The sequence below is a fragment of the Phaethon aethereus genome (assembly GCF_964289735.1).
Source record: "Phaethon aethereus genome assembly, chromosome: 6".
NCBI lineage: Eukaryota > Metazoa > Chordata > Aves > Phaethontiformes > Phaethontidae > Phaethon > Phaethon aethereus.
In genome coordinates, this window is record NC_138580.1 from 925,884 (window position 1) to 952,082 (window position 26,199).

Sequence of the window (26,199 nt, forward strand, 5' to 3'; positions counted from 1 at the left end):
GAAAATGATTTGAGTTTTTGCCAAAGGCTCCCATAGTGAGGGAAAAACACGCCTAGGTTTCAGATGTTGTTAAACCAGATGTGCTGCTCTTTGTATTCGGATTTCTCAATATGCTGGTTTAAATTACGGATTTCAATTATCATTTGGAAATGAACTTCCCATTTTGTAACTCCTGTCACAAGTCGCACAGATGTCCTCGCTGAATTCACAAGATGAAAACACAGAGTTTCTGGTTCAGCTGTGTTCCCTTCAGTCTGCATAGTAATTGCCAAACTGCCACTTTTGATAAGGATTTGCAGAGTCACAGGCATTTACCCTCAGGGCTTTGTGAGAAGGATCCACTTCCAAGCAAGCTGGCTGCTGGAGGTGCTCTGAGACGACGTGGTCCGTCTGCAGGGGAGAGAGAGAGGGCTTTAGGTAGCGGGACTCGTGCAGCAGCAGCTCTTTTCCCACCAAGAAAGCTCGATTCTTTATGGTGTGCCCTTTTTTTGCACTTCCCTAACACACAAGGTCTCTTTGCTGACCTACAGGGACTTCTGGGTGGGATGCAAAGCCTGTACCTGTTGCTCAGCCAGGACCATACCGTACCTTCTGCACCTCGTGGCTCTTCCTTCACTGGAAATGGAAAAATTAGTTCTCTCGCTGTCCGAGTGGCAATTACCACACAAAGGAAAGCACTCCAGATGGTATTTGCAATATAGGGGAACGCACAGCAGGAGACGGATTTTAGTATTTTGGAGTTTCTCGGCTGATGAACTCAAAGCACTTTCACTGCACTGAAAAGGATGTTAGGTAATTCAGCAATGAAGTTCAAATGCTGGGGCAGTAAATTGCATTTTGAAAGAATGAAGAGTCTGAGTGATCCCCATCCTTTTGCTTTTCACATCTGCCCGGTTTTATCCGCTTAACGTGGCCAGCAAGGCAATGCTGCGAGTGCTGCCAAAGGCCAGGGACATTTTTGTGGCACCGCCTGGTACTGCAGCGTTTCTTATGACCAGTCAGTTAATACCTAGATGAAATACTCCTGAAATGACATGTAGAGTGCAGTCTGGGCAAAAGGTGGGTCTTTGTGTATATAGTAAATGCACTTTGCATCATCAATACGACACAATGGCTGTGACATCAGAAGGTAAAGCATCGTAATTCCTTCAGTCAGCATTCACCAGCCATTGAGCTGCTCTTCAGACTTCCCCTCGCTGGCACCAGGAAAGGCTGATGCAACCACATGGACCGCTGCCGCCTGTCCCCAGGCACCGTGACAGTGCCCGTGCCCTCGGGCAGCCAGAGCCGTCCCCTGCGGCAGTCCGTGCCCAGCCCCCTGTTCTGGCAGAGATCACCAGTTACATCCAACTCGCGGCTTGAGGCGAGCTCAGGCTGGAGCAGGCGACAACAACCGCCCAAGCATCGCTAATGCTGTCCGAACTCCTAAGTGGATGACAATTTTCACGTATTTTTCGCAAAACACCCAAGGTGTCTTTCAGACTAAAGAGGAATGGGAACTTGTTGATATGAGGAAGTATATAATTCAGCTACATTTTTTCTTAAATTACGAGTATTTCTTTCTTAAATAAAGTATGCCATTTCATAGCACTTTGGACAACTACTTACACCAGGCTGACAGAGGTACAGTCGTGACTCTCTTGCCTTTTGCAGTGCAGGTAATAAATGTAAGTATCCATTCTTTTCATTTTCATAAATGCTTTCTGTTAAAAAGCCACTGTGAGCTGAACGCCAATCAATACCAAGTAATCTCCACATAAGTGCTATCGATGGTTTCTATGTAAAACCGGGACGTTTTGTTCAGAGCAAATGCCTCAGCATGACCGGCGTCTCCCCAGCCCCCAGGCAGATGGTGTCGGGGTGTCGGGCTGGAGCTGCCCGTCGGTTTGCACGCTGGCACGCAAACCCAAACCGGGGATCACGGGCCATGGCAGGGGCTGCCCCTACCAGGGCTTCACTTACCAGCTCCGGCTGGAAGGCGACCAGCGACCTGTGCAGCCACGTCAGGCCGCGGCTCCTGCCCTCGCAGCGGCGCAGTCCCAGCGCTCCCGCAGCGCCGGCCGGGGCGACGCAGAGCTCTCCGTGCTGGATCAGCCTCAGCCAGGTGTAGTTGAACTTTTGGTTCTGTGGGGAGAGACCGGGGACAGCTGTGACCCTGCTCGCCTTCCCCCGGCAGGGCTGGCAAGCAGCTGGCAGAGGCTCTCCTCGCCTTCCTCCTGCCCTCACCGGGGACCGCGGACCAAGGAAAGCCCTGATCCATGGGAAGACCTTTCCTATGGATCTGCAGAGCTAAAAAGCTCAGGACAGCCCCGGTGCGGGCTCCGGGAGCGACTCCCGCCGCGGCAGCCCAGACCCCAAACCCGACTGCTGCAACGCTCCCCTGCCCCGCCACCCCCCTGGCTGTGCCCCGGTGCTGGGGTGCAAATGGACAACCCCCCCGACACGACAGGGCCCCGATCCGCACGCTGGCCTGGGCCAGCGGTGAGCAATTAGCGGGGAGCTGCCGAGGGAACGCTGCCCGTCACGGAAGGGAAAGGCTGTCCCCCGCAGCTGCTTCCCATCTAGTGACAGAGCGCGGCTGGAGGTTTTGCAGCAGCGCAGCACGGAACACAGGCTTGTACTTAAATGTCTCTCCCCATTTTCACGTGCAGATTCATGGCTTTATCAAACTTTGCTATGCCAGCTGAATTTGCTGGTTCTGGGGATGTTGCTCGGCTACAGGCTTTGCAAACAGAGGCAATGCCCACCCCTCGCTGCTCCCAGGCATCGTTTGGCCGTGGGCCGGTGGGAAGGACTGCACTGGCTCCTGGGGGGGGTACAGGAGCTCTGTGCTATGCACTAAAAGTAGTATTACATACTGGGTATGCAGGGCATCCTTACCTTGTTGTTAACATCGCATGCCTCAAAAGCTAGAGTAGCGTTTTCCACAGTGATGCACCTTGCCATGGCTACGTTAACAAGCTAGAAAATAGCACCAAAATGCAAATTTAGACATAAATTCCCAAGAAAGAGGAGAGGTTGTTACACTGCAGTTAAGCTGCTGGATTCACAGGACACTGATTAATACCATCCACCTAACTGAGCAGAACAGAGATGACGTGTCATAGTCCTTGGAGGGGTGTGTAAATGCACATGCGGGCCACTGCTTATGTTTTTCTACCGAGAGAAGCTTGAAACTAGCCCTTTCCAGAAACATTGGAGGCTGGATGAGACACATTCCTTTTTGGGTTATTTTTGGATATAGCTAATGTTCATGTTCTGCAAATCCCCAGAACAACAGTTCCCACCAATAACAACTGCAGAATCCCTTCCTGTTGCTACACTGTGAAGGAGGTGAGCAGCCATCACATGCATCTGACACAAGCTCTTGGTGGTCCCCTCCTGGCTCTGGCCGGTCCCCTCCCAGCTGGGGCACAGGGCCCTGGGCTCCGGCAGCCCACCATGGACCCCACGGCCAGCCCCAGGGAACGACTCCATCGTGTATGTGATGTGCTCCGTGCCTCACCCCGAGGTAACTCTTCCTGTTTTCACTGTTCGTATGGTGTGTTCAGAGGTCGCTCGGGAGTACAGGAGATTATACGGGAAAGCTGGAAACACTGGACTGAGCTCTGCCAGCCCCCTCTGGTTCCTGCGCTGAAGCCCACAGCGCTGCGTGCACTCACGGCCGTGGAGGGCTTGGTCGGCCGCAGTCTGCAGGCACCGGCTCCTCAGACAACCCTGGCGGTGCTTCAGTCGGGGCTGCTCACATCTCTGATTCCTTGCCGTTCCTTTTCATTCTTTCAAAATTTCTGAAGAACTTATGAATTAACCCGAGTGAGTGAACAGGCTATTCAGAAAACAGTTCTCAAGTAACTTTGGATAGTATTCAGCACAGCTGGAATTTGCAGAGCTAGCTGAAAACCAGATTTTCTGCCCTATTAAATTTTGAGAATGAAGATAAAAGAGCGATTCAGGTGGTCTGAATCAGGACAAAGCAAGGCAACATCTTGAAAATTTTCACAAACACCTCTGGAAAGCTCAGGTTTTGGTTCAGTTGAAACAGAGGTTTCTCTATATGGTCTAACTGCTTTGCACCGAATTTGACATTACAATTTATTGCTCTGATTGAAACAAAAGAGATGAAAAAGTGAGTATTTCTCAAGCTATGTTCTCAGACTACTACTGCTAATTCTTTTTAAAAGGTGTCATTTAAGCCCATGTTTCACTGAAGCCTACAGTCTAATCCAAGCGGTGCTTTCTAGACGGCAATGCAGGGACGCAGGCTGCCCGCCATACAGAAGTTTCGGAGCGGCTGCCCCAGCAGACAGCCCTCGGTACGTCTGCTTGCAGCTGCTCTGAGCAGCAAACGGCCGCTGCTGCCACACCGAGACCGACGGACGCATCAAACACGAGCACTGCTCAAGTGCCCGAAACCAGCAGTTTCCTATAGCTTTTCCATGAGTGCTGAGAGGTCGCCCAGAGGAAGCGCGGCATCCCTACCTGTGCTCTCTGCAGAGCTACCCTCCCACAGCTTCACGGCTCGATCGCAAGAGTAACGCACCGGCTGTAGCTGGCAGAGCGCCTGACTTGATCCCTAGGGATCCCCGTGACGGGGAACCTTCATGTTACGCCCTTGGCCCACAGACAGGCCTGAAATGTGGCCAAATGGTTGCTGTGCTTTTTCCTGGCTCCCAGAAGGGCCGGTGCAGTAACTGGAGGCCGTGCGCCTCAGCAGGGACAGGGGGGGACAGGCAGTTCTTGTTCTCGGTCCCCCGGCTGTGCCAGCCCTGTGGTCACCGGCTCCTGGCCACCTCCTCTTGGCAAGTGCTGCTCCTGCTGCGGCACTGGCAGCAAACCTTTTAGTTTTCATTCCTGGCATCGCTGTAATTTTTCTGACAAACTAGATATTTTACTTTTGTTATTGCAATTATAAGTAGATTGCAAGCAATGTTGTCTCTTTCCTGGGTTGAATATTTGAGGTTTCTGAACATTCAAAGCATCAGCCCTATCAGGGTACCCATCAGTACCCTGCTGAGGCTCAGGGCCGAGGCCAAATTCAGAACCCACGTTTTATTCTTGTTTAATTCACCTTTTAATGGCGGTGAAGTGACACCGAGCACCCGTGGAGTAGCTGCACAAGTGGGAGCCGGTGCCGGAGAGCACGGCGAGCTCCCGGGCGCGGCGCTGGCGGGACGGAGCAGGAGAAGCGGAGCCGGACCCGGTTGGGGTCCTCAGCCCCAGCCAGCGAGGGGCTGCTGCAGGCAGGACTCCATCCAAAGAGCACCCTGAGGGGGTTTCTGCCCCCCGCCCCTCCCGACGTGCGGGCTTCTCCCGCGCTGGAGAGACGCCGGGACCCGCCAGGCTGCCGCGCTCCCGCCGCCGGCAGCAAGGGGAAAAGCAGATTTCTGCTGCGCTCTGCTGGCGGCAGAGCACCGGTACAGGCCCTGCCTGCTGCTGCCGGCACAGGCCCTGCCCGCTCCTGCCGGTACACACTCTGCCTGCCCCTGCCCGCACAGGCCCTGCCCGGCCCGGGCACCGCCAGCCCAGCCCAAAGGTGTTTCTCTCTCCCGCCGTGGCCGAAGAGCCGCGCAGGCGGGGAGGGCGTGGGGCCTCCTGCCCTGGGGGCATCCGGTGGCCGGGACCGATGCACGGCTGATGTTTAACGGGAAACCGTCTCCTGGAACTGTGGCTGATTTCTTTCTAAAAACACTGGGGAATCCAGAGCACCATGACACCCTGAACATGAGCCGGCAGTGTGCCCAGGTGGCCAAGAAGGCCAACAGCGTCCTGGCCTGTATCAGCACTAGTGTGGCCAGCAGGAGTAGGGCAGGGATCGTGCCCCTGTACTCGGCACTGGTGAGGCCACACCTCGAATCCTGTGTTCAGTTTTGGGCCCCTCACTACAAGAAGGACGTTGAGGTGCTGGAGCGTGTCCAGAGAAGGGCAACGAAGATGGTGAGGGGTCTGGAGCACAAGTCTGATGAGGAGCGGCTGAGGGAACTGGGGGTGTTCAGTCTGGAGAAGAGGAGGCTGAGGGGAGCCCTCATCGCTCTCTACAGCTACCTGAAAGGGGGTTGTGGTGAGGTGGGTGTTGGTCTCTTCTCCCAAGGAACCAGTGACAGGACGAGAGGAAATGGCCTCAAGTTGCTCCAGGGGAGGTCTAGACTGGATATTGGGAAAAATTTCTTTATGGAGAGAGTGGTCAAGCATTGGAACAGGCTGCCCAGGGAGGTGGTGGAGTCACCATCACTGGAGGTGTTCAAAAAACGTGTGGATGTGGCACTTGGGGACATGGTTTAGTGGGCATGGTGGTGTTGGGTTAACGGTTGGACTTGATGATCTTAAAGGTCTTTTCCAACCTTAATGATTCTATGACTCTATAAATCTTCAAAGATTTTACCAATACCAGGGAAGCCACTCAAAAACAGTGTACTGGGATGCTACCAAGTCCCTGCCAGCCACTGAGAATATGTTTAAATGAAGGATAGCAAGTCATCTGGGTACATACCAGCCCGCTGGCTTTAACCAGGGGAGCTTCCAGGTCCGGGTAGACGTTCTCCAGGTACCACCGGAAACTTTTGCACTGAAGCTTCTTTCGCAGTTGCATTTGTTGAGTCAGGTCACCAACATCCAGGTTTTTCAAGACCAAGTGGTAAGCGTGGCCGTAGAATAGCTCCTTGTACTCGTCCAGCCAGACCTCTGCAACGCGGGCCAAGTTCCTCTCCACTGTTCTCACTCGATCTTTTGGGAAGGAATAAGGATTGTCGTTCCTGAAAATGTGCCCAACTCTGGAGCACGGAACAATCTCAATCTCTCCTCCGCACATCCAGACCTGAGAAACAGAGGTTGCTTTGATAGAAACACGGGCAAATGTCGGGTGCTGGCTTTGGGCAACCCAGAAGAGAAGCAGAGAAGCAAGTAAACTGCCGGGAGTTTACTGTGACGGGTCTCCAGCATGGGGCCACCCCGGGGAGCCACCGGCCGAGCCCCAAGCACCCACGGCAGGCTGGCGGGGATGCAGGCGCTGACAGGCTGCTGAGAGCGACGTACCTTGAATGAAATCTCCATATTTTCACCTCCCCAAACATCCAGTCCTGGGTCATACATTCCTAGCTCAAAAAAATACTTCTTATCGATGGAAAAAAGGCCACCTGCCATGACTGGGCACCTGGGAACAGAGAAGCCACACGGCATGTCAGCTGGTCGGGAAGCACCCGTCTCTTTCCCCTTGTTTTAACAAGGGAATCGTCGAGAAGCTGCGGGCTAATACATGCTGAGGGACAGCGCCTGAGCCTGCACTTACACAGACAGCAAGGACCACCGATTTGTCACTTTGCTGCAGGCTGACAGGCGCAATGTTAAAAGAGATGGTGTTTGGGTGGTTTTAGCCAGCCTGAAAGCCGTAAAGGGGCATGGAAGGGACACGCGCACTGGTATGTCCTCCCGGCCCTGGCAGCACCGGCAAAAAGCCAGCCGTGCTGCAAGAGGCGAGAAAGGCTGGCTGGGCTTTGCCCACATCTGATGATGTGATTGCCCACCATGCCTTTGTTGTCCTTACAAGCAAAAGGAAAACATTTGGCCTTGAAGAAGCTTTTGTTGCTAAATTATTAACAAAGGAACAGTTTGATTCACAAAGCTCTCACATTTGCTTTTTTTTACCTTATTATATCAGTTTCCTTGATTTTATTTTTCTCGATGACCTCTTGCGGAATCTGCCTCCATCCAAAATTCATTGGCCAAGTAAAAATCCCACGCTGAAAGTTGTCCACGGTCATGTAGCTAAACGGAGAAAAGATCGGGATGAGTAAATCTGAGTCACATTCCTGATTGAAATGTCACCCTTAATGAGTGAAGATGAATATCTGTATATAATTAAAACAAGATTTTAACAAATTTCATCAGGAATCCTCTTCATGTGCTAAAAGTCATGAAAAAGCGAAAAGGTGCGTGTGATAAACAAAGAGGCCACGTCCACTGCTAATGTTTATTTCTGGTGTACGCTGACACGACGTATCCCTTGTGAAACGCTCCTGAAGGCCCGTTAGGAGGTCTGGACCCGCATCTGCCCATAGTTAATATGTAGGTGGTCCCAGTAAGAGGTTTTGCTGAACCCACTGGCATGGGTTTTGGGTTTCCCAGGGGTGCGAGCCGCCTTACCTCATGTCCTTGTCGCTGATGACCTCGATGACAGGGCAGGCGACCTTAGCCCGGCTCAGGCGGACCCTTTCCAGCAGCGGCTCCAGCCACCCCACATTGCACTCCACATGCGAGTCCAGGAACGTCAGGACAGCGCCTGCGGCAGAGGCCAGGGCAGCATCAAGCCCCAGGCACCCCGTCCCCCTCCCTCGCCAGCCGGCCTCTGCACGGGAGGGTGCTGCTGACGGTGCCAGGACTCTCCATGGCTCCCAGACCCTCCTGGCCACAGCCCAGAGCACGTTTTTACCGCTTGGCCATCGTGGCCTGCTGAGCAAAGCAGGGCGGTTCCCAGCAGAAACGGCCGTTTCGGTGCCGACAGAGCCTGGCCGTGGAGCCGGGCGGCGCAGCTGGATGTACCAACTGCCACTTGCTAGGGCCAAGCCGAGGTGCCAGAGAAGCTGCAGCTCGTCCTCTCATCAGACCCTCACGCTTCACATACCGAAAAGATGCCCTTAGTCCATTGGGAAGGGACTAAAACTCAATGCTGGAGATGGCTTATCAGCACCTCTGGGGGGTCCAGACAGGGCTGTAAAATGGCTTTTGTCCTACCTTTGGCGATCGCCGCTCCTGCCAGTCTGGCCCGTATTAGACCATGCCTCTCCTTGAGATGGAGGATCTTCACTTTTGTGAACCGTGACATGTATTTGTCCAGCTTCTCCTTGAGGTACCCTGCAGAGAAGGAGAAGGAGAGGGTGCAGTTGACTTACCCATTTCACACCCATTTCCAGGGTGATTTTTTTTGCAAGCATCTCCGGGACACACCAGGATCCTCACGTCTGGGGCATGAACATCTGGCCACAGCTGCAGGGCTTCTGGTGCACGGCATTGCAGTCTGAGCCTGCTCTCCGGTGAAACTCCCAGCCGCGTCAGTGCCAGAAGGTCTAGGCTGATGCTGACGAGTATAAAAATCTCTGTTGGAGATGCGTCTCCTGGTACTCACCACTGACCGGTGTGGATTTCAGTCCTGGGGGCTCGCCAAGGGCTGCCCAGCTGTCCTGGATCTGCCCCTCCATAGGAGGGGCCGCAGATGGTGGTATCATCTCCTGCTCCCTGCACAGTGGGCAGCCGCTCCACATCGGTGCGAACCCATCGGATGAAGCAAAGGCAGACCCGTACCCGGCGCTGGCTGATCGCAGAAGATGTCGAAAGTGGAGAGCAGCGAGTGCTGGGCTTTTGGTGACAGGCCACGAGTGGAATCCCAGTTCACGATCCAAACCAGGTATCAAACGATTGCTCAAAGACTCCAAAATGATTTTTTTTTCTTCATTGTACTATAATTGCAACTAAAATCTGGTTGTCAATTGGTTTTCCTTTGCCTAAAAAAATATTTCTTTTGTGCTCTTCAAATTCCTCAATATTAAGCACCACATTTAAAGACTCAGCCCAAGTTTAAACTGCACGAGGGTTCGCTCTGGCAAATCTCTACTTTTCAGGTTGCCTTTGTCATGGTTTCCTGTGGCTGTGGAGGCAGCTGGTGGTAAACTCTCAGGAAAAAGAGGGTGTGAGAAGGGTGACTTGGGGGACTCGAGTGCCGGGCGGTCCTGTCTGCAGGCAGCTCTCCTGCGGCAGGGAAGCCCGGAAGCCTCCGCCGCAGTGCCACGGCTGCTGCGGCTCCAAGGCCTTCGTTTGGAGCCAGCCACTCATTCACGTCGTTTGGTCTGCGGGGAGGACTCCTGACCTCCCTCACCACTGGGCTTCATTGATTCTTTTTGGTTTTCTCTGGGAGAATACAACGGCATTTCAAAAGCCAGTTAAAAGCTTTGAAAGGCTCCGGAGATGAGACATTTGCAGACAGGTTTGCTGTAGGTTATTGCTGCTGCTGCTTGGACTACAGCAATGCCGAGCACAGCTCTCTGTAATTCACCCATGCCCACGAGGTTTTGGTCACAAACACAGCGTTTTAGATGTTCACTGGCTAATGGGCAGTCACAAAGGGAAGCCACAGGGAGAAAGTAAAACGGAAACTTGAAAAGATGCTTTTCAGGGGAAATGGTATGAATATGTTTTAATGATTATTTTAAAAATTAGCAAACTGAGTCTTCTTCCTCTTTTTTTGCACCTATTGTCTTGTTGCATTGTAGGGTCTTTATATGCGTGGCATGAGCTCTGAAGTTTGTCTGAGACAGCACTTTCCCTGAAGAACCAGCAGTTGGAAAATTACATCATACCTAAATTTTTAAGGGCTGAAGTCAGCAGAGAGCCAAAGCATTACAAAGCAGAGGTTCAATATCATCCAAAACGCCTGTGAGCACACATGCAAAGCCACTGCACACACCGACGCTTTTACTGCAACTACCCCATTCTCTGAGCAACCTGGGAAGTGCGTGCTGTTCCTCCCCTGCCGCCAGCACTGAAAACACAGGGCACTCATCTGGAAATTGCACAGAGAAGGGTGACAGCATCTAGTTTATAAACGTGCAAGCCCTTGAGCCGGGACACCCTGAAGGTGCGTGGGTCAGCTGGGACCGAGCTCCCTGGTGCTGCTGGCCCCAGCGCCTCTGGCAGCCTCCGGCACACGTGCAAAGCAGAGCACAAGGAACGCGCAGCTGTAAACGCAGCAGCTGTTAAGTGAGCGCATGGGGATGGGAGAGACATGAATGATAATGGCTGGCAGGGTCTTGGGCAGGTGCCACAGCTCGATCCGCCACAGCCGCCCCCAGCGCCCATGTGGCCTCTGATCCCCCTCCTCTGGAGAGATAACAGCACCCGCTGTGGACGCGCTTCAACACGCCGAAAGGAGAAGATGCGATTTCTTTCGACTCTCCAGAATTGAATTACAGAGAACAAATTGTATTTTGGCCTCAAGTTATATTAGTTTCATAAAGGTAGAAGAAGCTTCACCTACCTTTAGTGCTGAAGTCATCCACCAAAATGACTTCTTCAATCAGGTGTGGAGGAGATCTGTTGAGGACGCTGTGAACGGAGCGAAGGAGGGCGGACCACACTTCATCCACAAAGCACATGATGATGGTGGTGGTTGGGAGGTCATCGTGAACCCGCTGCTCAGAGCACCTGCAACGGCAATACGGGCTCACAGGCAATGGCCGGTCGCACTCCTGGCTTAGGGTTTGTTGGGGAAATGCACGGGGGGGGGGAATGCCCAATATGGAGAAATATGGAGACAAACCCCTGTGATGGGATTTTGTCAAGAGAGGAAGCAGAGGGGTGAGCGGGGGCAACTCCCCACACAGCCCTGCGGGGATAGGACACACTCGCTCCTTTCTAACAGGGACCTCTTTTTAACTCCCTGCCCCTGGTGACAATATCTCCTTTCCATGAGCAGGCAGCGCAAAGGCCCCAGGAGCAAGGCCGGTCCCAGCCCTGCACCACTGGCCTCGGGAAAGGACCCTGCGATGCTCCGAGCACCCACAGGGCTCGGGATGCAGGGCTGCATCAGATAGCCTCGTCGGAAGAAAAGAATCCCCCAGCAAAGCGTGGGGAAATGGCCGTTTCTCTTCACGAAGGGTTACTCAGCACAGCAACTTGTCGAACATGCAGACAGCGAGGAAGAGTCGCCCAGTCTGGCTTCTGCACCTAACTCCGGGGACTGTGGAGGACGGGAAAACATTCAAGCATCTGAATTTCATGTACGACAGTACAGGTGGGTCCTCTCCCTGAGCACCCACGCCTCCCCAGGGACCCCCCGGCCCGGCCAGCCGTGCCCCGAGCCCACGCGCAGGGGCTCTGAGCGGCGCTCGCTTCCCTGCAAACAGCCAGTGATATGCATCAGTGGATCCGAGGCAGTGATAAAATTTCTCCTGGGTCTATGAGTTTGTCATTTTATTCTGTGACAGCCAAAAATGCAACAGCTGCATCAGGCCTGTGTCTTCGGTGTTTGAACAGAAGGTCGACGAGCAGCTTTTCTCATCTTCCATCTGCAATTCGAGCACGGCTCCGCTGCCTGCCTGGGGGAGTGGGGCTCCCTCAGCTCTCCCATCTGCGAGCGGGTCTCCAGGCCTGCAGAGCGCTCCTCTCCCCCAGACTGGCCGGCTCATCCCAGAACACCCACGAACTGCTGGGACTTGCTTCCTCTCGCTTGTCAACAAGCTGAAGTCTGATAGCGGGTTTTTCTCTCGTCCTTCCAGAGCAGACCTCCTGCAGGCAGGACAGGCACCAGCCTCTCTGCAGATTAACTTCTCAGCGGTGAAAACAGTTTGGCTCTGCTGTCAGCAACGGACAGAAAACAGGGATAGGTATATGGCAGCATACGGAAAATCGACTTGTTCTTCTGTCGTGATGAAGGGGCCCTCGGGTTTGGCTGGTGCCAGCTCAGATGCTGATGCCAGGGCACTGTGCAGCACAGACCGCGTGGTGTTTTGAAGAAAACTCAGAGGTATTTCAGGGTTTCACAGCTCATCAGACGTGCTCTGGATAAGAGAAAGTAACCCTTGAGTTACTCTCTGTTGCAATCCTTGGGACATGTCTTTCTGTTTCCCTCTGTAGCCTGGTTCTCCTCAGGCAGCGGCCAGGGCTGGCTCGGCCAGGAGGGGATATGCTGTTTGATGTGGTTTGGCTGGAAACCGTAATGGTGTTGGCCTGTGGCGACGGGACCTCTCCGCAGCGTGGGGGGGTGGTTTGGGGGTGCTGGCAGGGCTCCCGGGGTCGACGGAGAGAAGGCAGGGGCTGAACTGCTGGAGAGGTCACTTGCAAGAAGGAGACAGGACAAGGGAAAGCAAAACTGGGAGAAAAGAGATGAATTTGTAGTTGCTCCTACAGTGAAACCAAGGAGGCAGCTCATGGGGGAGGAAGGACATGGACAAAGCAGGAGACAGCTGCCGAGCACAACAGCTTTCATTGCACAGAGAGAGGGATGTGAGAGCAGCTGAGAAAATGCAGCCGAGACCCAAGCTGTGAAGGCTGCGTGCAGCCAGGCAGCACCTGCTAAGAGGACTTTTCTCTTTAGCCCCTTCGTTAGCAGCAAATGGGCCCTTGGCCAAAGCCTGCGGGTACCCTGGGCAGCTGGAAAGCATCTGTGCGAGGGTGATGGGAAACCTCAAACTGAGGAACATCCTTTCCTCCCTTCTTATCTAAAAAAGTAGAATTTCTAGGCAGAGAACAACGTGTTATTGTTGACCCCCAGCTAAAGATATTTCACAATGTCCTGTGTGAGTTTGGGCTCCATTTCTTTGCTGACTATATACATATATGTACATACATATGTATTTTTTATATATGCGTATATAATACTTAATATATATAACTAATGTTAAGTAGAAGTCAAATCCTTTTGACATTCTACCCCTAAACCGGCTTTTAAACAAAAATAGCCCACAGCCTTTATGTTCTGTTGACATCACCCTGATAGCCAGCAAAACGTAGACTCTTAAGTTGCTGAAGTTGCTTTGGGAAAACGTCCCCTTAGGTTTGCCGCCCCCGAGCTTGGAAGCAGCCTGGCACTGAAGACCTGAGCCGCAGGAGTGCCCAGCCCCGTCCTCTCCTGGCTGGCAGGCGCAGCTGGGGTCGCTCCCCACGCCTGCCGGCACGGGTGCTAACTTACCCAGACCATACCGTGCCATCTGGGCATGTGACATTTTCTGGCCAGGCCAGGAAATCCAGGTCTGTGTCTAAACCCGGATAACTCAGTTGTTATCAGTAGCCTGGGCCGAGGTCAGAGGCGCACTGGTGCCTTCGCTGCCGGCGCTGAAATGAGGTCCAGGGCTCCTGGGCCGGGCTCTGCGGGGAGCGCTCCCTACAAGCCTCCTGGCCAGCCCCAGCCTTCAGCTGTGCGGCTTGTGCATCCTGCTCCTCCGTGGTGGGGCTCTTCCCACACGCGTCTCTGCAGAGGCATGGTGCTCAGCAAGCACCAGCACGGTAAGCAAAGCTCAGAACGCAGCAAGCATTGCACACGGATAAGCAGATGGAAGGCTGTGACAGGACAAGTTTCCTGTCAGCCAAATTTCAGCAGTCTAGGCCCAGCACTCCAGCAAGGATCACGAGAGGAACTGGAGTCTAAACTGGGAGAGACTGGAAGACTCCAGCAAAAAGGTAACGTGCTGGGTTTTTTTGATCATTGAGAGCTGCCAACAGCCCTTGCCATGAGCTGGCCCTTACGGCCTGATGTCTGCCGTGCCAACAGGAGGCACAGGAGTGCCCCAGGAACCAAATGCACAAATATCGAAACCAAACAAGTGCTTCAGTGCTGCACCTGATAAACCAGGTGACATGAGCCGCATTGCCTGCCTCGTGTACCCCAGCCTCTTTGTACAGCAGGGCTTAGCGGTTAAGACGATCTGCAAATTTTACCCAGTTTTAGGTTTAACAAGCTGCTCTCACCTGGAAAGGCAAAGCCATCTGACCGCTAGCACACGTGAAGCGAAGGCCTCGGCATGCCCAGCAGCCCTCCCTGGGAGCCACCGAGCAGGTTCCCAGGGGCGTGGCACAGGTATTTGTGCAGGGGAAGCAGATCTTACCCGGCAGGCCTGGTGTCCGCTATGGCTCGGTCTATGGGGATCAAATCGCTGAGGTAGACATTAAAGTTTCCTTCTTTCCATCTACTTTTTGCTTCTTCTTGTTTACCGTCAGGGACTGCAACAGGCCGCCCAAACTGGCCAGGAGCGTGGGGGTCTCTCGGGGCAAGCGTTGCATCCACGGACAAGACCCTGTGCGTTCCGGGGCTGGCCCCCGGCCGGGCAGCACGGCTGCTCCCACCTGCCTTCTCCTGCCCATCCTTGCCTGCAGCAGGTGCCCCAGGAGCTGCTCCTCGCGTCGTGCCCAGCATTCGGTTCCAGCCATCCAGTGCCGCAGCCCCGGTGATGGCGTTTGCAGTATGGGCACCGTCGCCGTTTTCGTTGGCAAGCTGCCACTCTTTGCGCTGTCCTTGGCTCTTTGCGAAGTTCCCTGCAGAATCGGATCCACGACGCGGGGCTGCTGGGCTGACGGGTTTTATCCCCTCTTTGCCGATAAGGATCAAGGGATTTTTGGAGGAAGTTTCTTTCTGTCCCACTTCGGTCGCCCCCCGCCCGGGCAAGGTTCCCGGCCCCGCTGCCCGGGCAGGCGGGCTGCCCTTCCCCGGCGCGGCGGCCACTGGCGGCCGCCTCCCGTTGGCGGCGTGCCGGGGTCCCCCCATCGCCGTGCCCCCAGCCCGCTGCGCGGGCTCGCTGCGCCCGGGAGCCGGCGGGGCCGGGGAAGGGGGCTCGCTGGGAGGCGGCGGGGCGCCTGCCCGGGACGGCGGTCCCTGCGGCGGCCCGCCTCTGTCTCCGGTGGGGACCGTGACCAACTCCCCCGCTGCCTTCGGCAGGGCGTCGCTCGCTGCCGGTGCCGGCGCCGCTGCCGCCCCCGCCCCGCCTCTCCAGGGGACAACCGCCCGCGGCGGGGTCAGCCGAGCCCCCGCGGGGGTCGCGGGGTGCTCCTCGGCCTGCCGGCCCCGCTGCCCCCGGGCCCCGGCGGCGGAGGGCGGGGGGCTCGGCGGCCGGGGGTGCTGCCGGCGGGCTGCCCGGGAGGCCGGGGCCCCTGCGCCCCTGCGCCGCCCGCGGCGGAGCCCGGCGGGGTCGGGCCGGGGGCTGCCCGCCGGCGCCTCGGGGCCGCGCCACAGCCGCGCCCGCCCCTGCCCGCGCTCTTGCCCGCGCCCCTGCCCGCGCCCCGCCGCCTCCTTCAGCAGCCGCCCGCCGGCGTCGCCGAGGGAGAGGCGGAGCGCGGCCATGTCGAGGAGCAGCCAGACGACGGAGGCGGCGAAGACGAACGCCAGCGCCCGGCCGCTGCCGCGGAAGAGCCGCCGCAGCCCGCTCATCCCCGGAGGCCGCCCCGGGCGGGCACAGAGAGCCGCCGCGCGCCGTGCCCGCAGGCAGCGGAGAGGCGGGCCCGGGCCGGGGCCGGGGCTGGGCCGGGGCTCCTCTCGCCCCACCCAGCGCCGGGAGCCCGCGCTGTAACCCAACACCGGAGGAAACGCGCCCGGCCCGGCCCGGCGAGCTGCGGCCGGCTCTCGCCTCCGCGGCCGGGCGGGCCGTACCCCCTCCGCGCAGCGCTGCGCCCCGCGGTAGCGCATCCCGCCTGCCCCGGCTGTCCCTGCGCCCCGGCGGTCCCTGCGCCCCAGCGGTGCTGTGTGCGGGGCCCCGCGGCGGGCCAGCTCCGCGGGCAGCCACGAAAAGGCTCGAGTGGGCTGTTCCAGAAGCGCCCGTTTCCGCTGGTGCAGCAGGTCCCGGGGCGGGTGGCGGGGCAGCCGCGGGGCAATGCGGGTGCGAACAGGGCTCTGGTTGAGAGGGTCGTTGCACAGAAGTAGAGCAGTGCACGTGTAGGGCTTTCGCGTGGCAGAGGTCTGTAGGTTAAGCGTCTCTGCTGAATACGTGGCTGTTTCTCACATTCTGCCTTCAATTACAGGGCGCAGCAGCCACGGCGGGCGGCGCCGGCCGTGTGCGGGCGGCGAAGCGCTGCGGGCCCTCGGCAGGCTGGGCCGGAGCCGCGTTAAAAAAAGAGCCGGGGAGCCACCCCTGCCGCTCCCGCCCTGGCTCGCAGGCTGAGACGTGGCGGGCGGTGCTGGAGGTCCTGGCGGTGCTGGCAGGTGAAGGCCAGGGAGTGCTCAGGTGGGCTTTGCAGGGAGCCCTAGAAGCACCCCCAGGGCCGCCCCACTGCTGCTGGTCAGGTCTGTGTGGCTATGGTTGTAGCTTAACAGTGGGTGCAGTGCCCCACAGCATCCCGCAGTGTCCCCGTGTCGGGGCAGCAGGCTGCGCAAGGGCGAAAACCCAGTGAACCGTCCGTGGAAGCTGTTCCTGCAGACGTGGTCACGTAGGGTGGCCTCTGCAGGGTTAGGATATTTAGGAGATGTTCTGCACGGGGTGAAGGTGCGTCAGTCACGGAGAGCTCCGTGTGCTGGGGTGGTCACACAGGACCCCCGTGACTGGATTGCGCCAACTGAGCAAAACTGCGGCTCGGGGAGTCTCTGCCATCCCACCGCTGCCAGGAGCCTTGCAGTGGAGACCCTGTCACCACCAGGCAGCAGCCCACCACCCTGTCCGGGACACTTTATTCCCTGTGCCAAGGACAGGGAATCATCAGACAGCTTCCCTCCGTTAATGAACGCTATGCAGCCCACGAGTGGGGACGACGTTGCACAGTCGGCGTGCTATCCGCTGGAGCTGTGGGCACGGTCAGGTTAAAGAGCTGTAAGATCAGTTGTGATGTGTGGGCATCTGTTGCAAAAACTCAGGATATGGGCACTGAAGTGAACGAGGAAAAAGCTTGAGCTGGTCAGTATTTTGCAGCATGCTCAAACTCTGGTATTAATACATTTAAAAGCTCTGCATGGTATCCCAAATCACAAAGCGAGAGGTTGTTTTAAATTCAGGGTTTCAACCTTATGCAGTACATATGAATACTCAAAAGAGTGGAAAAAATTACATTCATATTCATACTTAAAAAAAATAGTAATTTCAAAGTCCAGCCTATGGTTATACTGTAAGATCGAAAACATGTCTTTTTAAAAGAAATGGCAATTCTGTTGTTTTTCCAAGGCTTTTCTTTTTAAAGCAAACTCCCCTCAGACGTGGCAGGCAGTTCTGAGTTCAGCAAGGTTTGCGTGTGTGGATGGTGCGTGCTTACGGACTTTCAGTAAGGGGGAGTGAGGGATAAGATTACAAAAGGACTGTTAAAAGGGGAAAAAAAATGAGTAACTGTTTGAGACTGAGGAGGCTTGGAGTCAAGATTAAACTTAAATAATACCTTTGGTTTGGAGGTAAAAATTTAAGATAAACCACAGACTGTGGGTTCATTCAGCATGCTGGCACTGTTTAATTTCAGTTTGGTTTCTTCCCTTGCCAGCAGCGGGAGCGCTCAGGAGCCCGCTCCAGTGCAATGTCGCGGCACGGCCGGTGTCCCCGCTGCTGGGACTCGGCCGCCGTGCCCGAGGGCTGCGCTTTGGGCGTTCGGTCTGTGCGACCCCCCCCGAGCCAGCCCAGGGGTGCAGCGCGGCTCAGCCGCAGCTGTGCGGGGGCACCCGGCGGCACACGCTGGCGAGCGCTGAGCCCCCCGGGGACCGCGAGCTGCGGGGAAGCTTGTTCCTCTGCAGACGGGGAAGGCCAGGCAGCCCCTTTCCTAATAGCTGGGCACGTCACTGACAAGGTCTGTGCGGGGCAGGGAGAGAGACCCGAGACGTTCCTCTAAGCTTCGGCTTCTTTCTTACGAGTTACGACAGTCGTTGCTGTTCGGGTATGGTCAGGCAGTCCCTCTGCTAAGTCTGTGCTTTGGCTCTCCTCCCTGGCAAGTATGCATGTTCCAGAGAGTTGAACAGAGCCCTTGACACAAGACAGCTGCTTTTGTAGGGAGGAATTAATTTAATAAGGCTACTCCATCATTAAAATAATCTGAAGTGTCATATGGAAAAGCACAGAAGCGAGCTAACTAGAAGATGAAAACTCAACATTTTTTCCACCCAGAAGCATCCCAGAAGATGAGGTAACATTACAGTAAGTCACTCTGGGTTTCTGTATCATGTTTTATTAACGTAAAAAAAATATTGTCCAAAGAGAATTCAGGAAGAAATGATCTCTTGCTAAAGCCTGGCCAGCTTGATAAATTGTATTTCTTCTCTGGAGCATAAGAGACCATGCAGAGTCAAAGACAACACAGTGGTCCACAAAGGGCAAGATTAGACACATGTGGTGGCTTTTGAATCTGCTGATGAACTTTAATTGAATTTGACAGAAAGATACATGTCTTGAAGACATTAAGTATCCAAGTGGAGGGAAGAAAGACCCAGCTCAGCATCCCATGGAAAAAAACACAGGTGAATGCAGGGTAATTTTTGGTGCGCGATGGTGGCAAAGCTCTGTTTTCAGATGGCTGTTGCAGAAAGTATGATTGAGAGCAGCTTTCCCCAAAATGGAGCTGGTTATGTAATAAAAGATAAGAATAGCCGTTTATGTTTATTTTTTGTTACAAATAGTGACCCAGATTCACTGTGGCTCTTGTGAAATACGGCGCCGTTACGTGCGCTGTGACACACGGGGGGGCGTGAGGATGCCGGCGAGGGCGCGGGCGTCCCCGCGCGCGAGGGGGAGCGTGCCGGAGCACGTTCACCGGGATTGGGAATGGAAATAGCAGCGGGGCTCAGCAATTTGCATAGAGGTCATGTTTTGCTGATCTGTGTCTTGTAGAAGCAGACAGCATGTAAAAGAGGATGGTTAAAACCTGACCCAGCAATGTTTTTAAATTTCAAATTGTGCATAAAGTATGCATTAAATTAATTAGGGAATTCATTAAGAAGAGTAAAGGAACTAGTTAGCAGTGTGCAACATTTAGTAATGTAAGCCATTTTCTATAATTGTTATATATAATTTGTCTCATCACATTATCCTTTGATAAATTATTGCAGCATAATATGATATATGTAGCTTATTAACAGTTTCATTAATTACTATTAAGGCAAAGACACTCTGAAATCTGGTACACATAAGAACAAATGTTGAAGCAGATGGTTGAAATTAGTGAAACGCAATCGGTTGCTGAACCCTTTTACCTAATTACATTATTACATCAAAATAGTTAAACTAAATTTGTCAAGTTGTCGGCAAAGCGCTGGGCTGCTTGGAGCCGCCGCCGCGGCGCAGCCATCACCCCCGGGCCCCAACTCCGCCCGGGGCACAGGGACCCTCCGGACGTCCTCCACTGGCTCCAATGCCCCTGCGCCCTCCCCGGACCTCCCGGCCACCCTCGCCCCTTACCCGCATCCCGGAGCGGCCTCCTCCTCCTCCTCACGGTCCCGAAGGCCATCGTTTCCCGCGCCTTTCCCGGCAGCCTCGCCGCGCCGGGACGCGTGTCCCCGGGACCGCGTGGGGACAGGTCTGGGGTCGGCAGCCCCCGTGGGGTTCGGTTCACCGGGTCGGGGACGGTGAAAAGGCTGTGAGCAGCAGGGGGTGGGTACGGGGATGCCCAGCTCAGCGGTGCGGGAGGAGACCCACAGGCCTGCGAGCGACGCGGGGCTACCCGTGGCGGGCAGCGAGGGCAGAGGTCATTTGTGTTCTTGGTGCCTCTCTCCGAAGAAAACCGGCCTCGATGGGCAGCGCCCCGCGAGCTTAAGCCGCTTTGACGGCAGCGGCCCCGGCAGGGCGATTTGCTGATTCCGAGTTTCACAAGGACCAGCTCCAACTTTGCAAGCGGCTCCTCCGCGGCGGGGAGGAGATCCCTTCGGAGGGAAGCAGGAACGCTGCGGTGGAGCGAAAGCGGCTTTTGCAGCGCCCGGCAGTACCAGTGCAAAATGGGTTTGTAGCCTCTTTGTGCAGCCCGTAGCACGCTGCTGGGTTTCTTCCTTTTCTTGAGAGAACCCTGAGATTTCCCTTTTTTTTTTTGGACCGGGAGCTGTGAAAGAAGGTTTGGAATATAAAAACAAAACGAAGTGGTAGACAGTGAACGCCTTGAGCCATGACCTCAGACAGGACAGGTACCCGCACTGGCGTTCGCTGTGAGCGAGAAAGCTTCGCTGGCCGCCCGTCGCGCAGAAACTCGTATGAATAGGTTCCGCGTACCGCTGGAGGGTGAGGAGGAGGGCGGAATCCCAAGCCTGTGCACCCAATATCCCGGTCAGTGCACCCAATCCACTTCGTTCCTGTGGGTCCAGCCGCAGCGCACGCAGTACACCGCTGCTGGCGCACACAGAGCACAGCAGCGTTTTGGTTAAGCTGCCTGAATTCTTTCCTTTTCTACCTGACTACGCCCAAGGAGATACGAAGCACGTTAGTCCCCTGTGTCCTCGCAGCCCAGCTCTCCTTCCTGGGGTAACAGCCCCAGGGTGCCCTTCCTCCTCCCCACTGAAGTGTTACCTGGGGTCCGACTGCCTCGTGTTTCTACCGTGTCGGGGCTCGCCGCTCCTTGTCCTGCCCAGCAGCACTTCCGAGGGGGGGGAAGTTACCTTCTGCAGAGGGTTCCAACACTTCAGCGGCTTTGAGCTGAAATTATTGTCGAAAGTGTCCAAATTTGCAAGAAAATTCCAGAAAAAAAAATCACTTGGAAATTCAGAGAAGAAACAATGCTGCGACAACAAGGACACGAGCATGTGAATTTTGATGGGACCGTTGTTTTTTCTTTTTTCTCACACTAAATTTTAGTGCACAGCTTCTGGAGGACGGGGTGGACCCTGCTCCCCACCTCTCCATCCCACCCGCTGCAACGCTTTCCTGGGCTGCTCCCAGCCCACAGCTCAGGGAAAGCCGGTCTTGCCCCAAGCCCCCCAGCAGCGGGGGGAACCTTCCCCCTTTGCCCGGGACCTCCTGCACCCCCCCCACATCCCGCTCTCCTTCCCGACGCTCCACCCGCAGGGTCTACCCCAAAACAGCCCCTGCAGCCCTGCTGGGGGGGTGCGGCGCGGGGCCCAGCCCTGCCGGCGGGCAGACCCCGGCCGTTTGCTCGAGGCGGGGGCTCCTTCTGCATGGCCCCCGCCATGGGTGCGTTAGCAGGAGAGTTCACCCTTCGTTCTCAGCCTGACTAATGCGCGGACAGATCCGGATTTCGGTAAATACATACTTCGGTGTGTGCTCAGCTCATGGGCAGGAGCCTCTTCGAAAGAGTTGCTTAGTGTTTGAGGTACGTGACGGCTCACCTCAGCAACACCTTACTTGCTCTGTCTCCTGCCTGAAAGGCCAAACCCGTTAATAAAGGCACGAAAAGTGCTGGTCCTACAGAAGGAGTTAGTCTGGTAAAATAAGCTCGTAGTGTTCGTTGCTTTTCTTTATCAACATAAAATCAAAGATAAGAGTCTCAGCTTATGCCTTCATCTCTCTTTGAGGGGTAATGTCTTACTGTTTGGGGACTAAAGCTGCTGGGTAAACATACTAACGTGAATCGCTGCTTGCATTAGTTCCCGTGCGCAATCCCTTAAGCAAAAAGGGGCATTTTCTTCAGCGCGCGTCGGGTCCTACCTGCTGTGCCACAGCGTGGCGGGGGCACCTCCCCACCCGTACGTGGAGCAGGCGGGCGCGCGAGTCCGGCTGCCCCGCTCTCTGCGCAGCGTTGCTTTGCCAGTGCAAAGCGAGCGGTTAGGAATTTGTGATTTCTTTACCATACGTATTTCTGGGAAATGCTCATTAAATGTTTTGGTCATTGATCTCGCTGACCCCTTCAACTAGGATGTTGGCAGAAACTAAGTCTAGCAGGGAGTTCAGAAAGGGTTAGTTAACAAAACCAAAACGATTTGGCTTGGACTTTTTTCCTCAGTGCTTTCCCCTCTCTGGTGGCGAGCGAAGGTACAGAAAGCGCTGCGGTGCCGGCGCGGGACCCCGGCTCTTCCCTTTGAGTTGCCCGTTTCAGCCCTCCCGACGACGCTAGGCAGCGTGTGCTCCGTACCCTCAATTGCTCATGCCCTGCGTTGATATTTTAAAAGCGCTGCAATTGGTTAAAGCAACTGACGGCAGCAAATGTATATTGCTTACGTAATACTTTAACATGAGTGATCACAGAAATGGGTTAATCCAGGAAAACCTCCCATGAAATCCAGGGTAACCAGGCGGTCATTGTGCTTGACAGTCCTCTGCTGAGAATGAGTGACGATGTTTTGGTAGTTTGATGGCCATGAAGCGATATGTCACATAAAGATAGTCAGCACGATCGCCATAAGGCAGTCTGTCATTGTCTTGCTGAGCGGTTCACATGCATGATGCATAAGAAAGTAAAAATAATCAGTAATCTATTGCAAGCCAGGGAAAGTAGTCGGTAATATGTAATGTACTCTCCTCGGACTTGCCAATCAAAATGGTTTCCTAAGCAATTTCAAAAGCCCGTAAGGTTATTTAAAAATGAATTCCTGATCTTGTTCCTGGTGTGTCCAAAGGCAAGTCCCGAGCGTCCCCGTCACGCGCCGGTGCCCGTAGGAGCCAACAGGCAGATCACGCTGCCGCTGCTGACCCTGCTGCTTACAAAGGAAGATGCAAATGACCAAGAATTGATGTTTTAAAGTTGTTCTTTACCGTAGCAGTGATAATAAACTTCGCCCCGCGCCGGGACTCCAGTGTTGTCTCCCTCCGTGGGCAGCATCCCGCGTGGACTCCCCCCGCGGGGCAGGACCCACTGCCGGGGCTGCCGAAGGCGCGGGGCAAGCTGTGCTCTGCAGGCACCGGAGTGACACGCGTTTCCCGATGTTTTGCTAGCCGTGTCGGAACGCCTCGTAGCGGAGGTGGAACTGCCTATCTGCTTCCTGCAGGACACCTTGAAGCACCTGCGTTGCGGGCGGTGGTTCCCTGTTCCGCTCCGGGTGAGCTGTTTCAGGCGCGTTTTACCCGTCGAGGCACAGGCGCCGCGATCCCGTGCCTGGCCCCTTGGCTGAGGCATGCCGCGCTGCGCCGCGCCGCGGCGGGAGCCGCTTCCGTCCCTTCTCAGCCTCGGCCGGGCAGCGCACACGAGGACTCGCCCAGCCCGGGGACGCGGGGACATGGTGGTTCTGGATTAATGGTTGGACTTGATGATCTTAAAGGTCCTTTCCAACCTAGTGATTCTGTGATTCTGTGATTCTGTGACGGTCACGCGCCCCGCCGCCGCGAGCACCCAGCGGACCCCACGCCCGCCCTGCCAGGCTTCAGTAAGGGCGATGCCAGAGCAGAGACTGTGGTACCCGGCCGTCGGCTGCGTGAGCTTCCACATTTTGGCTTGCTCTGTGTCCAAAAATGTTAACAGAGTGGAAATGATACTACTTGCCTCTTCTCACTTGTCCCAAGTTCAGCAATCTCTAATTTTTTCTAAGGGTTTAATGTAATTTCATTGGCATTTACGAAGGCTCTGGCTCTGCCAGGACGCAGGCTTGCGGGCTCTGCCCGGTGGTGGGGTGCCGCTTTCCCGAGGTTGGGTTAAAGTGGGTCAGATGGTTTTTGCAAAAGTTGCTTTGAAACGAGATCCGAGTGCTAAAGCTGGGTGCGGGGCCGCGATGGCTCCGTGCACAAACCGTGCTAAAACGGGTCGCTGGCCCTCCCTGTGTCTCCAGCTAATACACCCCCAGCGCTCAGCACCCTGACTCCCTATCCCCCCATTATTTTCCTGAATCGCCCATGCTGCAGACGGAGCTGGTAGCTTTGGAAATGGTGATCAGTCATCTGCCCAGGATGCTGAGGATTTCTGCTGTTTGTTCAAGTCTTCCTGATGCTCACGTCCAAAGAACGATTCCCATCCACCAGAAGTCAGCCAGTGTGGAAGAAGCTGATGACCCTGAGGACAGGTTTTTTTAAAATGCTTGAGAAGACCTTGGAGCACGAGACCTGCCACAAGGCATACTGCAAGGAGCATAAGCAGGTACCACAATGGAGTTTCAGGAGTCAGAGGAGTTTGTGGCTCTAAGCCATACGGCCCTTGGCAAGCCCCGTCCTACATGGACTGGTTTCTCAAAGACCTGAAAGTGATTTGATCCATAAGTGACTGAACATTCATTTGCGCAGGCGTTGCTAGTGCTGTCGCAGTCACAGAATCACAGAATCATTAAGGCTGGAAAAGAACTTTAAGACCATCAAGTCCAACCATCAACCCAACACCACCATGCCCACTAAACCATGTCCCCAAGTGCCACGTCTACATGTTTTTTGAACATCTCCAGGGACGGTGACTCCACCACCTCCCTGGGCAGCCTGTGCCAATGTTTGACCACCCTCTCAGTAAAGAAATTTTTCCTAATATCCAGTCTAGACCTCCCCTGGCGCAACTTGAGGCCATTTCCTCTGTGGTGCTCAAGGCCAGCGAGCACGGGGAGGGCAGGCAGGAGACGCATGAGGTGCTGGGTGTGTGGGACATGCCTGGCTGCCGGCTCCGCAGCTGCCCGTACCACACGTGCCCAGCACACGAAGTGTGCTGCCACGTCCAAGCGCCTCTCTCCTCTCCCCAGGCTTCCGGAAAGTTCAGAAATCCACGTCCGTTGGTAAGGAGCCGGGCAGAGTGGCCACCTTGGGTGAAATCAAGCGTTTCAGCTGGCGGGGACCAGAGCTTTTTGGGAGTACAGGTGCGTTTTAGCTCGGTTTTTAAACTAAAAGGAAAGAGGAGTCAGGCTAAGAACACATGGCTTAACAATGTGTTTGGAGATGGTCATTTGCTCTGTTTTCCACCTGAATAAATTTAAGGGCACAGCTGAAATTAACATGTCAAATCTTAATTTGAAATGTAATCTACTGTCATGTGGGTGCTATCGAATCTGCTAATAATTAGAACCTGGCACCTCAGCTCAAGTGCAGCCACTAATTCAAAGTCACGGTGTTTAGCTTACTTCACAGCAGTGCTGGAAACAAGGGCACTGAATTGTCGACATCAGATCTTTTATATACATTTAAACAGATTTGTTTACCTCTTCCTTAATTAAAGTGAAACTATTTAGGCACCTGTCTCCCTTTTATGCCTTTGGAAATGTTTTCCTTTAAGCGTAGCGTTAGTTCCATAATAGAGATGGCCTATATGTAATTGATTTAATAGAACTGAAATCACACTGGAGTATTTAAGAGCATTTCTCTCTTTTTCTCTTCCTCTGGGTTCCTGACTCTCAGCACATCCACTCTCCCGGAGGAGTCCCTGACAGCTGAGGGAACGGCGGCTCCACGCGCCAGCCGGAGGATCCGCGCATCGCGTCGCTGCGCGTGGTTTTCTCGGATTTTCCAAGAGAAGGCTCCTGGTGAATAGCTCCACCGACCAACAGTTCAGCACCAGGCAGCACAGACCTGAGGGACTTGTGAACCACTTCCAGCGCGCGGATGGGAGAAGGGCCGAAAAATGCATGTACAGCTATTCCACAGAAGTCCATCGAAATCAGAATGAGTATAATTCACAATAAATTCCAGCTCTGCTCTGAACCCCGAATCCAGTAATTAAATGATCTCTCAGTTTGTTAAAGAAGCCTATACCCATTGGGTACTTTAAATAATACCATAAGTAACGTAAAATAATTATCTTAAAACTTCAGCTGCGCTGCCGTGAGTTTTCTCTTCAGAAGGGTTTCAGGTTGGCCAGGATGGCTGAAGGCATCTCTGGTAGGTTTGTCGGCGTCGCGCTGGAGGTGGCCTCAGATGGGCAGAAGGAGAGAGAAAATGCGAAGCCGTAAGTACAAAGCAGGAAAAACCCCTAAGTGCTTAATTTCTCCCCGAG

General features: G+C 54.8%; 1 protein-coding gene across 1 annotated transcript; it reads right to left on the minus strand.

The window, feature by feature from the left end:
- Window positions 1–249: 249 nt before the first annotated feature.
- GALNT5 (polypeptide N-acetylgalactosaminyltransferase 5) lies at window positions 250–16,126 on the minus strand (the record flags this gene model as incomplete). Its single annotated transcript, XM_082001610.1, has 10 exons — window positions 14,586–16,126; window positions 11,021–11,187; window positions 8,725–8,844; window positions 8,137–8,272; window positions 7,639–7,758; window positions 7,030–7,147; window positions 6,488–6,811; window positions 2,881–2,961; window positions 1,963–2,124; window positions 250–390 (listed from the first exon to the last, which is right to left on the minus strand). Exons 1-10 carry the CDS (start codon window positions 15,899–15,901, stop codon window positions 250–252), a joined length of 2,685 nt encoding a protein of 894 aa, XP_081857736.1. The 5' UTR covers window positions 15,902–16,126.
- Window positions 16,127–26,199: the final 10,073 nt, after the last annotated feature.